Source organism: Trachypithecus francoisi, unplaced genomic scaffold, assembly GCF_009764315.1.
Source record: "Trachypithecus francoisi isolate TF-2019V2 unplaced genomic scaffold, Tfra_2.0 Lachesis_group12, whole genome shotgun sequence".
Lineage (NCBI taxonomy): Eukaryota > Metazoa > Chordata > Mammalia > Primates > Cercopithecidae > Trachypithecus > Trachypithecus francoisi.
This window is the reverse complement of record NW_022681457.1, coordinates 65,441,760-65,454,279: the sequence shown is the minus strand read 5'-3', so window position 1 is coordinate 65,454,279 and position 12,520 is coordinate 65,441,760. Positions and strand designations below refer to the sequence as shown.

Here is a 12,520-nt window from a genome sequence, read left to right as displayed (position 1 = left end):
AGATGGGATGATATGAGCTCCAATAAAGTTAATAATTACAATAGATTAAAACATATCTGATATATTTAAATATATATGAGTTTATAATGATATTAAATAAAACTGGTTACCTTTAGAGGATAGGGAACCAATTCATTATCTTGAAAATTGGTATATAAAGGGAAAGAATCAAGTATTTCTCCTGCCTTTCCTATATGAAGTATAGCACTGGGTGACCAAATGGCAGATGAGAGCAAATATCTCTTCATGTAAGTAGTCCAACTAATAAAAATAAATTATAGACTTAGAATATCACCATATTGCAACCTTCAATAAATGGACAAAGTTCTTTGTCACGGTCCTGAATCTGGCCACTGAAAACACAATTCCTCTAGGACAAACATTCCCAGTAAGAAATTTTCAGCCCCCCCGCCAAAGCCCCTGCCTAATAGCTGCAACTATAGACGCGCCTGGCTAATTTTCAATTATTTTTTGTAAAGCTGGGGTTTCCTCATGTTGCCCAGGCTGATCTCGAACCCCTGGACTCAAGTGATCTGCCCACTTCGATTTCTCAAAGTGCTGGGACTACAGGCATGAGCCACCATGCCTGGCTAACTTTAGAGAATTTTTTTTTTTTTTGAGACGGAGTCTTGCTCTGTCGCCCAGGCTGGAGTGCGGTGGCCGGATCTGGGCTCACTGCAAGCTCCGCCTCCCGGGTTTACGCCATTCTCCTGCCTCAGCCTCCCGAGTAACTGGGACTACAGGCGCCCGCCACCTCGCCCAGCTAGTTTTTTTTGTATTTTTTTAGTAGAGACGGGGTTTCACCGTGTTAGCCAGGATGGTCTCGATTTCCTGACCTCGTGATCCACCCGTCTCGGCCTCCCAAAGTGCTGGGATTACAGGCTTGAGCCACTGCGCCCAGCTAGAGAATTTTTTAAAACCCACAAACTTACTCTCAGAAAATAAAAACTTCAAAACTTTTTTTTTTCTAGACAGGGTCTCACTCTGTTACTCAGGCTGGAGTGTGGTGGCACAATCACAGCTCACGGTACCATTGACATCCTAGACTCAAGTGATCATCCTGCCTCCGCCTCTCAAATAGCTGAGACCACATGTGTGTGCCACCATACCTGGCTAATTTTTAAAAATTATTTGTAGAGACAGGGTCTTGCGTTGCCCAGGCTTGTCTCAAACTCCTGGGCTCAAGTGATCCTCCCACCTCAGACTCTCAAAGTGTTGGGATTACAGGTATGAGCCACCATGCCTCGTCTTCAACTCTTTTTTTAAAAAAGCAGTGAAATACAGAAACAATCTCCACAACAAAGCTTTCTGCAGAGTGCATGTTCCTGCCGCAGGGCCTCTGTGCTTGTGGTTCTCCCCAGCAGTTGCAGGTCTCACTCCCCAATTTCCTGCAGGTCTCTGCTTAAATGTCCTCAGGAAGGCCTTCCCTGACCCCTCTCCTCTCTAGAATACCACCTGGATTCCCCTTCCCCTTCCCTGCCTCGTTTTTCTTCAGAGGGTTACTGCTACTTGGCGTGTTATTCGCTGATGATGTTTCCAGGTTTCCTTTCCCATCCAAATGTGAGCTCTTAAGGGCAGGGTTTTTGTGTCTGTGTCCTCAGCACCTAGGACAGGGCCTGACACACAGGAGGGAGTCAATAAGTATCTTCTGAAGGAATTACTGAATGGGTTCCCAAACTGTGGGGAACTGTGCAGAGGCTGAGCAGGGGCGGCGGGGGGGGCTCACCTCCACGTTCCAAACGTAGGAGCTGTGGAAGAGCTCTGACCACACTTTGCCCACTCTGTTGATGTCCTTGACATCCCAGATGTAGATGCTGTGGTCCTTATACACGCAGGATAGCCACTGGTGGACGGGGTCGAAGGTCAGTGCCACTGTATCTGGGTAGACTGCTTCCGCCTTCCTGTGGAAGAGGAAGCTAACAAGGCCACATGGGTAATCAATCACCATCAATGTCACTGAGTAGTGACAGCCACCTCTAGTGACAGTGGAGCTGCCTCCCCGGCAGTGCCATGCCTCATGGTATTTGTGCCATCCATCTCTCCTGCTCCAATTCTACTTCACCCTCTTCCCTCTTCCTCTGCTTTGCTTCTCATGTAGAGGATACAAACCGGCAACTTTTGCCTGGCCCTGAGAGCAACTGAGTTTTTGATTCCTATGAATATTTCTCTCCCATCATTTCACCCAACCCAAGCTCCTGCTCTCTCTCTGAGCATAGAAAGATAATAGGCATGTATCTCAGGTCCCACCTCTTCTTGGCCTCACCAATGCATGATCAAAAAGCCTCTGTGCCCTAAGGAGGCTGGGGAGCTGTCCCTTAGCCTGGGGTCTCCCTATGAAGGCTACAGTTTACTGAGCATTTACACTGTGCCAGGCTGAGAATTTTACCTGCAATAAATTCTCACAACCACGATAAGAGGTAGGCACTGTATTTTACACGAGAAAACGGAAGCACAGGGAGGTATAGTCACCTTCCCAAGGTCACACAGCACAACAGAAGGCAGCAGAGTTGTGAGCCCAGCTACTGTAACACAACACTGCCTGTGGGTTGCTCACCCCCTCCTTTCCTTCATGCCACCCAGTTCCCCTGTTCAGGTCCTGTCATGGAAAAGGCACCCAGGAGCTAGTATCCAGAAATCCACAAAGAGGCAGCCCTAGGCACCCGGCACCCCCTGGTTAGGTAGCCCCCAATTCCATAAAACAGACTTGCAACAAAAGAGAAGACAAGTCACAGCCTAGCACTTCCATCCACTTTCGACACAGCAGCAGAGGGACCTAACATGTAAGGCCTGGTCATTTACCCCAACGCCCGAAACCCCCAGCAACTGCCCACTGACCTGAGGATAGACTACAGGCGCCCCACACTGGCCTCATCTCCCACCATCCTCCCCGGGCACACTGGGCTCTGGTCACACAGTCCCTTACTATTCCTGCAACATGACAAGCCCGGTGTACTGTCACCTCAATTGCTGGGACCCAGCTCTCCACACAGCGGCTCCTTCTCACCAGACACCCAATCAGCACAGCCTACCCCGGGCACTCTCCTTCCCGAGTCCTTGCTGTGTTCCCCAAAGCACTGATGCCTATCTGAAATTACCTTCTTTGTTACTTGTTTATCATTGAGCCCCCCTGCTATACTGCACAGAGGCAGAAATTTTGCTGCTTCACTATAGGTGTATCCTGCTTCCAGCCCAGGGCTGACACTTAGCAGCTGCTTAGTAGGGGTCAGTCATGTGGATGCAAACACTCCACCACATTCACAGCTGCTCTGCACTGTTCTTCACCGTGCCGACCGCTATCTGAGATGATATTGTTTATTCCTTTGTTTTCTCACTGACTGTTTCTTCCCCTACCCAGCCTCACTTCTCACTGTGAAGCTTGCCTTGGAAGGCAAGGACTTTTCTGCTTTGTAACGCCCAGGGCTGAGAGTTATGATGAGTATTTGTGGGATGGACAGATATATGGATCTGGAAGCACGGATGAATGTCAGTGGAGAGACTCTGGGTGGGCCCCTCCCGTTCCCTCTCCCTGCAGGGCAGTACCTGGGCTCCAGGCCCTGTGCCACATCTACCCCAAGGTAGTGTGGCTTGGGCAGGTTGGCGAGGTAGTGCAGGCTGTGGGCCTGGAAGATGCGGACTATCCCATCTGTGCAGCCACAGAAGATGAGCTCCTGGCTGACACAGAGGCAGGAAGACAGGGAGACCTGTAGGGGCAAAAGGGACCCCAGTGGATTTGGTGCTTCATGTGGCCTGGCCCAGGGACATGGGGACTGACAGAGTAGCCTTAGGCCTCCAGAGAAGACTTATAGTTCCTTGGGTCTAAGACACCCATTTTTGCATATTTTAAGATTTCTGAAATCAGGATATAGTATATTGCTGCTATTGAAAGACATGTGCCCCCAGGTAGACAGAGACATGAACGGAGACAGAGATGTCACTGCTGTCTACAGAGAAACGTAGCTACGCAGACTGCAACTTCAGGTAAGTCACTTGTAGTAACAGGGTTGAATGTGAAGCTTAAATTTTTTTTTTGAGACGGAGTTTTTTTTTCGGTCGTCGCCCAGGCTGGAGTACAATGGTGCGATCTTGGCTCACTGCAACTTCCACCTCCCGGGTTCAAGCAATTCTCTTGCCTCAGACTCCAGAGTAGCTGGGATTACAGGCGCCTGCCACCACACCCAGCTAATTTTTTGTATTTTGAGATGGGATTTCACCATGTTGGTCAGGCTGGTCTTGAACTCCTGACCTCAGGTGATCCACCCACCTCGGTCTCCCAAAGTGTTGGGATTATAGACGTGAGCCACTGCGTCTGGACTTTAGGCTTAAATTTTATTCCCTTTTGCTTACAAACAACTTCATAATGACTATACTCCAAAGCAGTACAGAAAAAAGTTATAGTATCTAGAAAGGACTGTCTATCCTACTAGGAAGTGCTGGACCTCTAGACACAGTTTAAGGAGTGTTTCCAAATCTAGAGGGACTTAATTTATGAGTCATTTAGTGCTTAAGAACTAAACATCTGGCCGGGCGCGGTGGCTCAAGCCTGTAATCCCAGCACTTTGGGAGGCCGAGACGGGCGGATCACGAGGTCAGGAGGTCGAGACCATCCTGGCTAACACAGGTGAAACCCTGTCTCTACTAAAAAAAATACAAAAAACTAGCCGGGCGAGGTGGCGGGCGCCTGTAGTCCCAGCTACTCAGGAGGCTGAGGCAGGAGAATGGCGTAAACCCCGGAGGTGGAGCTTGCAGTGAGCTGAGATCCGGCCACTGCACTCCAGCCTGGGTGACAGAGCGAGACTCCGTCTCAAAAAAAAAAAAGAACTAAACATCTATCTACTGAAAGCTTTTCACTTGCTTGAAAAAGAGAAAATGATGTTTAACCAACTAGGACAAATATAAAACTTGGAACTCTTCCACATGCCATTAACCTCAAAGGTGATCTCTGGAATGAGTTACAAAGGCAAGCAAGGAACAGGAGAGAAAACCACAACGCTCTGGCTGATAGCCAAATGGGCAACTGATTCCAGATGGGAAAATAGCTTGGACACAAACTTTCAGATACTAAAGGAAAGAAGCTCTGCAATGTATCGATAGATCATGCTTTAGTTTAAAAGTTTATGGCCAGGCACAGTGGGAGGCCAATATGGGTGGATCACTAAAGGTCAGGAGTTCGAGACCAGCCTGGTCAACATGGTAAAACCCTGTCTCTACTAAAAATACAAAAATTAGCTGTGCGTTGTGGCAGGCGCCTGTAATCCCAGCTACTTGGGAGGCTGAGGCAGGAAAATCGCTTGAACCTGGGAGGCGGAACTTGCAGTGAGCCGAGATTGCGCCACTGTACTCCAGCCTGGGCAATAGAGTAAGACTTCATCTCAAAATAAATAAATAAATAAATAAAAGTTCATGTATTTTGTGTAGTCTTTTTTGACTGAAAAGTTATTAAATCAATGGTACCCCTGAGTTTTTAAAAATACAATCCTCTACCAGCCAGAGTGCTCAAAGGAGAAGAGAAATGTGAAGTAGATCAAATAGTAATGGGAAAACAACTGTCACCTTGAGCCCATTTCAGGTTACCAAGCACTGTGCTCACTGCCTATATTATCTCACGTGACTTCTTTATCAGCTCTGTGGGGAGGGCAGCAGTACTCCCATTTTACAGATGTGGAACCTGAAGCTCAGAGAGGGGGTGTCATTCACCATTAGTCACATAAGCAGAACGTGTGTGGTCAATGCTGATGAACACCCCTGCAGACACATATCATGAGAAAGAGCCTGTCCAACTGATGGCAGAGAGGGAGATGGTACCTTTAGGTTGATCCACTTCTCCAGCACCCTCTTCTCATTGAACTGGCAGAGGAGGCCCGAGTAGGACACACAGAAGGTACTGCCTGCCATCCGGCCCCGACCGCAGGCCACACCACAGAAGATATTGTTGTGCAGCTCGCCCAGGATGCCTGAGCGCCCTACAAGGGGCACTGTGCTCGTCACCTGGAGACACAGAGGGCATAGGGAGATACTGTCCACACAGCTGAGCCCCCAACAGGGCCACGATGGGTCCTGCATGACCAGATGATAGGACACAACGAAACAGGAGAACTCTTAAGAAGCTTTTCCAAATGGAGGAGAAGGAAAGAAAACACTAGAACCCTGCCACTCTGGACAGGGGGGCTGGAAGCAGCAGTCCAAGAATGAGAGCTGGTCCCAGGGTCAGGGGGTTCCTGGCAGGGCCTGTGCATCAGCCCCCTGAGAGTAGGCCCAGAAGCAGCAGCTGGGCCCCTGAGAGGTCAAATGGCCTGAGACCGCTGCCCTCAAATCCCAGGGAGAAACAGGCCATGCTGCCACAGATGGTGACTCCCTCAGGGCCTGGTTAAAGGAGCAGGGATAGAAACTCACCTTTGTCTCAGTGGAGACTTCCAAGAACCAAAACCTCACATGTCGGTTCCCAACAGTGACAAAATAGCTGCTGTCCTCTGAGAAGGAAAGGGCGATGACTCTACAAGATACCTTGTTGGAGGCCACTACGATGTCTTTCTGGAAGAGTAAGTGCAAAGCTCATGCCAGCACTCATTCCACGGGACTGCCTGGGCCTCCCTGCTCATCCCCACTCCACGTCTGTCTTCCTGGGACCCTCCAGGGAGCTGCTGTATGGGGAAACCTATGTGGGGCAACCTGCTCATTCCTCACCACAGAGGAGGGGACAGAGGCTTGGAACGGTCCCCCCAGGAGAGTATGTTCCAGAGCTCTCCCAAGGGTCTAAGCTCTGCAGCCCACACATGGTATTGGGGACAGTTATGGCTGGGATGTAAGGACAACACAACCTATGGCTGTCACGGATGGGGCTCCTGCTCTGGGCCCTGCCCTGAGCCCTTCACAGGCTAACCCATGAAATTCCCTCAATAGCCCCATGAGGGAGGCACCTCTCCCCAACCCTACCAGGCTCAGAGGGGAAGATGTCATGTGCTCAAGGTCATATAGTGGGTTATGGGCAGAGCCAGGACTTGGTACCCACTTCTGCCAGCTTCACAGCTGTTCCAAAGCCCAGCCTTCCAGTGCCTATCAACTCATTAAAGTATTACAACTCAACAAGATAAGTAGTACCATATCCATCTAACAGAGGAGGTAACAGACTCAGAGATGTTAAGTCACTTGGCTAAGGTCACAGCTGGTCAATATAAAAATATTTATAATTCTTCTAGCTGGGTGCCTGTCTTGTGCCTTACAATAAGGGATCAGCATGTCGCAGGTGCTCAATAGCTGTCATGTGTTGGGTGAGTGAGCACTTTACTGCGTCCTCTCATGTAGCTCTCCCAGTGCCCAAGACACAGGATGCTCTGGCAGCTGGCTGCCTGCCACAGGCCTGCTGGTCTTACCTTCCAGTCCCAGACGTTGAGCACCATGTCATGTTGGTAGCCCATGGACACGATGTGCTTCATATTGGGTGAGAAGGCCACACAGGCCACACCATACTTGTGGCCTAGCATCTCCGCCACCTGATTCTTCTCCTCCACATCCCAGATGCGCACAGCAGGCCTATGCCCATTCTAGGGAAGGTGGGGTCATTACTGCTGCTGGGCTCTGTACCAGGCAGGGCTAGAGGGGTTGTCAAGGCCGAAGATTGTATTGCCATAGGGTGTGCCCAAAAGCCATCTCCCCCATCTGCTACGGGGCTGTTCTGGCCCAGGAAGGAGCTATTCCAGGGACTCCCAGGCCTGCTGGGAGCAGAAGGAATGGCTCCCGAGACCCCCCAACCCCCACTCCCACTCAATCACGATCATGACTCACCTCCCCGGTCACTATGTACTTCCCATCAGGGGAGAAGGCCAGAGCACTCAGAGACTTCCTGGGGATAAAGAAAAGAGCTGATCACTGGTTCCGCTAAGGGTGCCCAGTCAGACCCCATCCTGGCAGCTCTGATAGGACTCTGCCCTCTCCTGCCTCCCAAGCCTCGGAAGAGGCCAGGGGAGGTGAGCTCAAGCAGCTCCCACAGAGCCAGTACTGCTGGCGTGCCCAGCACAGCACACAGAGAAATGGGGGTAAATGCAAAGGCCCCTTCCACCCTGAGACACCAAACCCAAATGGGGTAGACATTGTATGGGGACCCTGCTTATCTTCTCTCTCTGCCGCAGTGGGTACCCTAAGACCCCACCCACCGTATAACACTGAGAAACAGAGATGCAGGAAATGGTACAGGCCTGGCCTAAAGGGGTGGTGCTGATGGGAGGATTCTGGCAGACATCACATCAAGGTAGCCTACAGCGTGTGCTCCACTGATATATACTCAAGGTATTCTGGAAAATCCATAAACAGCCAAAATGTTTCTGATACTCCTAGCTAGCCCGCACAAGGACTTGAATGAACAGGCTAGCTGGCAGGTTTCTGGCAGCAAGATTCACCATTCTGAGATTGTATGGTTTCCTTCTTCTCCCCTCTCTCTTTTAATCTTGTTTTTACCTTTGTTCCTTAACAATAATTGTCTCCCTACATGAGATGGTAAATTGGCGTGCAGATAACTAAGTAAATGTCACTAAGTGAGACTCTGGCAACTTCATGGAATATTCATCATCAAGCCAACCTGCTTCCCAGGCTTCCTGTGGTTCCTTACAGCAGCAAACAGGGCAAGCTGCCTCCTGGATATCCACTTGTCTCTCTTTCCTCACTGACATAATCCCAGTTTCATGCTTGCAGCTATGCAGGTACAGCTACGTGACTCAGTCTGGCCAAGGAGAAGTAAACTGACATGCTGCGTGCCCCACTTCCCACCAGTTCCCCTCCTGAAATAAGCACAGAACAGCCAGAACTCCATCTTGGGCCATGAAGTGACTTCAAGACCAGAAGCCTCACAATAAATGGGGTGGAACAGAAGGAAAGAGGAATGGAGGCCAGGTGCGGCGCCTCACCCCTGTAATCCCAGCACTTTGGGAGGCAGAGGTGGGCAGTTCATTTGAGGTCAGGGGTTCACGATCAGCCTGGCCAACATGATGAAACCCCATCTCTACTAAAAATACAAAAAAATAGGCCGGGCACGGTGGCTCAGGCCTGTAATCCCAGCACTTTGGGAGGCCAAGGCAGGCAGATCACAAGTTCAGGAGATCGAGACCATCCTGGCTAACACGGTGAAACCCTGTCTCTACTAAAAAGTACAAAAAAATTAGCTGGGCGTGGTGGTGGGTGCCTATAGTCTCAGCTACTCGGGAGGCTGAGGAAGGAGAATGGCTGAACCCTGGAGGTGGAGCTGGCAGTGAGCCGAGATCACGCCACTGTACTCCACACTGGGAGAGACAGAGAGACTCCACCTCAAAAACTAAACCAACAAACAAAAAATAGCCAGGTGTGGTTGCGGGAGCCTGTAATCCCAGCCATTCGGGAGGCTGAGGCAGAAGAATCACTTGAACCCGGGAGGCGGAGGTTGCAGTAAGCCAAGATCGCACCACTGCACTCCAGTCTGGGCAACAGAGCAAGACTCCGTCTTGGAAAAAAAAAGAAGTGGGGCAGGGCATGGTGGCTCAAGCCTGTAATCCCAACACCTTGGGAGGCCAAGGCGGGTAGATGACGAGGTCAGGAGATTAAGACCACCCTGGCTAACATGGTGAAACCCTGTCTCTACTAAAAATACAAAAACAAAATTAGCCAGGAGTGGTAGCAGGCACCTGTAGTCCCAGCTACTCAGGAGGCTGAGGCGGGAGAATGGCGTGAACCCGGGAGGCGGAGCTTGCAGTGAGCTGAGATGGTACCACTGCACTCCACCCTGGGTGACAAAACGAGACTCCATCTCAAAAACAGAGAAAAAAAAAAAGTGGGGTCCCTGGTGTTCAGAGACACAGCCCCTGGGCTGCCCACCTCCGGACTTACGATGCGCAGGAAGAGCATGCTCTTGGGTTTTAAGCTACACTGTGGAGGGGTTTCTGTTGTCTGTAGCCACCTCTAACCTGTCGCATGCCCCGACCTTGTGACTGGCCCTCTAGCAAATGCTGCGTGGCCATTACTGCACTGATTCCTCACGCATGCTTCATGGAGTCAGGGCTCTCATGAACCAACTTTGCAGATGAGGTGACTGCAACACAGGGAAGTCCCCTGCTACGGTTAACTAACCAGACAGGACAGAGCCCTGATCTCTAAGCCAGTAGTTCTCAGTCTTGGCTGTACATTATAATTCCCTGGGGAGCATCTGAAAAGTGTCAAAGTCTAAGATTAGTTGAGTGAAAGTTTGGTGAGGAACAGGATAATATTTGCACAGTCTCAGAAAAGATTTCCCCAGGATACTTGCTAATCACAAAGGTGAAAAAGAGAGGCTTTGAAGTGGAGGAATCTGGAAGGCAACACCTTGGCCAAATGCTCCCAGTGAACACCACCAGTCATGGGAGACCTCCTGAGAGGAGGCACTGAGAAGAACACAGCACCCCTTCTGGTCTGTTCCTGTCAAAGATGCAGAACCCGAGTCTGCCCTTGAGGAAGCATAGAATAAACCCAAGATACCTCATCTACAATCCTCAGAAGTGTCAAGATCGGCCAGGCGCAGTGGCTCATGCCTGTAATCTCAGCACTTTGGGAGGCTGAGGCGGGCAGATCACAAGTTCGAGACCAGCCTGGCCAACATAGTGAAATCCCATCTCTACTTAAAAAAAACCAAAAAACAAAAATTAGCCAAGAGTGGTGGCGCGCACCTGTAGTCCCAGCTACTCAGGAGGCTGAGGCAAGAGAATCACTTGAACCCAGGAGGTGAAGGCTGCAGCGAGCTGAGATCACTCCATTGCACTCCAGGCGGGTGACAGTGTGAGACTTCGTCTCAGAAAAAAAAAAAAGTGTCAAGATTCTGAAAGTCAAGAAAAGACAGAAGAGCCATGTCAGCCTGAAGGAGACTGAGGGGACAACTCAATGCAAAGTGTGATGCTAGACAGAACCCTTTGGCCATAAAGGACATTCATGGGACAAAGGCTGACTCCTGAATGGAGCCCTCTGGGGAGTGAATGGGAGTGATATACCAATTTGCATTTCTTGATTTTGCTGGATATATTAGTTTAGAAGGACTGTCTTTTTTTTTTTTTTTTTTTTTTGTAGGAAATACACACTGAAGTATTTATTTTATTTTATTTATTTTATTTATTTTTTTGAGACAGAGTCTTGCTCTGTCACCTAGGCTGGAGTGCAATGGCGTGATCTTGGCTCACTGCAACCTCTACCTCCCGGGTTCAAGCAATTCTCATGCCTCAGTCTCCCAAGTAGCTGGGATTACAGGCACCCGCCACCATGCCCAGCTAAATTTTGTAGTTTTAGTAGAGATGGGGTTTCACCATGTTGTCCAGACTGGTCTCAAACTCGTGACCTCAGGGATCTGCTTGCCTCGGCCTCCCAAAGTGTATTTATTTTATTTTACTTTATTTTTCTTGAGACGAAGTCTCGCTTTGTTGCCCAGGCTGGACTGCAGTGGCGCAATCTTGGTTCACTGCAACCTCCGCTTCCCGGGCTCAAGCAATTCTCCTGCCTCAGGAGTAGGTGGGATTACAGGCGCCTGACACCAGGCACAGCTAATTTTTGTATTTTTAGTAGAGACAGGGTTTTGCCATGTTGCCCAGGCTGGTCTCAAACTCCTGACCTCAAGTGATCCTCCTGCTCTGAGGCCTCCCACAGTGCTGAGATTACAGGTGTGAGTCACCATGCCTGGCCTGAAGTATTTAGAGATATAGGGGCATCATGTCTACAACTGATTCTCAAATAGTTCAGAACAAATTAATATGTATATAGACAAAAAATGATAAAGCAAATGTGGTAAAATGCTAACATTTGGCCAAGTGCAGTGGCTCGCTCACGCCTGTAATCAGCCTTTGGGAGGCTGAGGCAGGCAGACTATCTGAGCTCAGGAGTTTGAGACCACCTTGGGTAACATGGTGAACCCCGTCTCCATTAAAACACAAAAAATTAGGCATGGTGGCGCATGCCTGTGGTCCCAGCTACCTGGGAGGCTGAGGCATGAGAATCGCTTGAACCCAGCAGGTGGAGGTTGCAGTGAGCTGAGCCTGGGTGACAAGGCAAGACTCTGTGTCCAAAAAAAAAAAAAAAGCTAACATTTGGGAAATATGTGAAAGGTACATAGGTATATATGAGCTCTTTGTACTATTCTAAGTCTGAAATTATTTCAATATAAAAAGTCTCAAAATTGCCAATGCCCAAGTTTCATCCCAGATCAATTGATTTGGCTTTCTCTTGGGGTGAGGCATAGGGACCAGGTGTTTCTGATACGTAGTCGGAAAGAAAACCCCCACATTGGCCACACCATCTCCTAATGCACACCCACTGGTGGCCCAGGGTGGGCACCTGCATGCCATCTACTACAAATCCAGGCCACCCACTCCACTGCCTACAGGGATTAGGGAGGCAACATAGGTATGAGGAACTGGCCACAATGGGCCTGACAAATGTTACTAAGCTCAGTCCATCACTGCCACAGGGGAATTTGGGCCCCAGAGGCCAGAATTTCTCACTTCTCCAAACAAGAGGGACATGTGGATTTTTGTGTTAAAAAACTTGA

General features: G+C 49.6%; 1 protein-coding gene across 4 annotated transcripts in view; it reads right to left on the bottom strand.

Annotated features, from left to right (window-relative positions):
- WDR62 (WD repeat domain 62) overlaps positions 1 to 12,520 on the bottom strand; it is a 52,515-nt gene that overhangs the window by 31,671 nt on the left and 8,324 nt on the right. For all 4 annotated transcript variants that reach the window (XR_004440770.1, XR_004440771.1, XM_033225860.1 and 1 more), the window contains exons 4-9: positions 7,780 to 7,837; positions 7,368 to 7,538; positions 6,391 to 6,528; positions 5,803 to 5,985; positions 3,541 to 3,701; positions 1,727 to 1,916 (exon numbers count right to left, since the gene is read on the bottom strand). Coding sequence is in view for 2 of the 4 variants with exons in the window: in XM_033225860.1 (XP_033081751.1) it covers positions 1,727 to 1,916; positions 3,541 to 3,701; positions 5,803 to 5,985; positions 6,391 to 6,528; positions 7,368 to 7,538; positions 7,780 to 7,837 (901 nt within the window). In the remaining 2 variants the exon portion in view is untranslated. The remainder of the gene's footprint in view (positions 1 to 1,726; positions 1,917 to 3,540; positions 3,702 to 5,802; positions 5,986 to 6,390; positions 6,529 to 7,367; positions 7,539 to 7,779; positions 7,838 to 12,520) is intronic.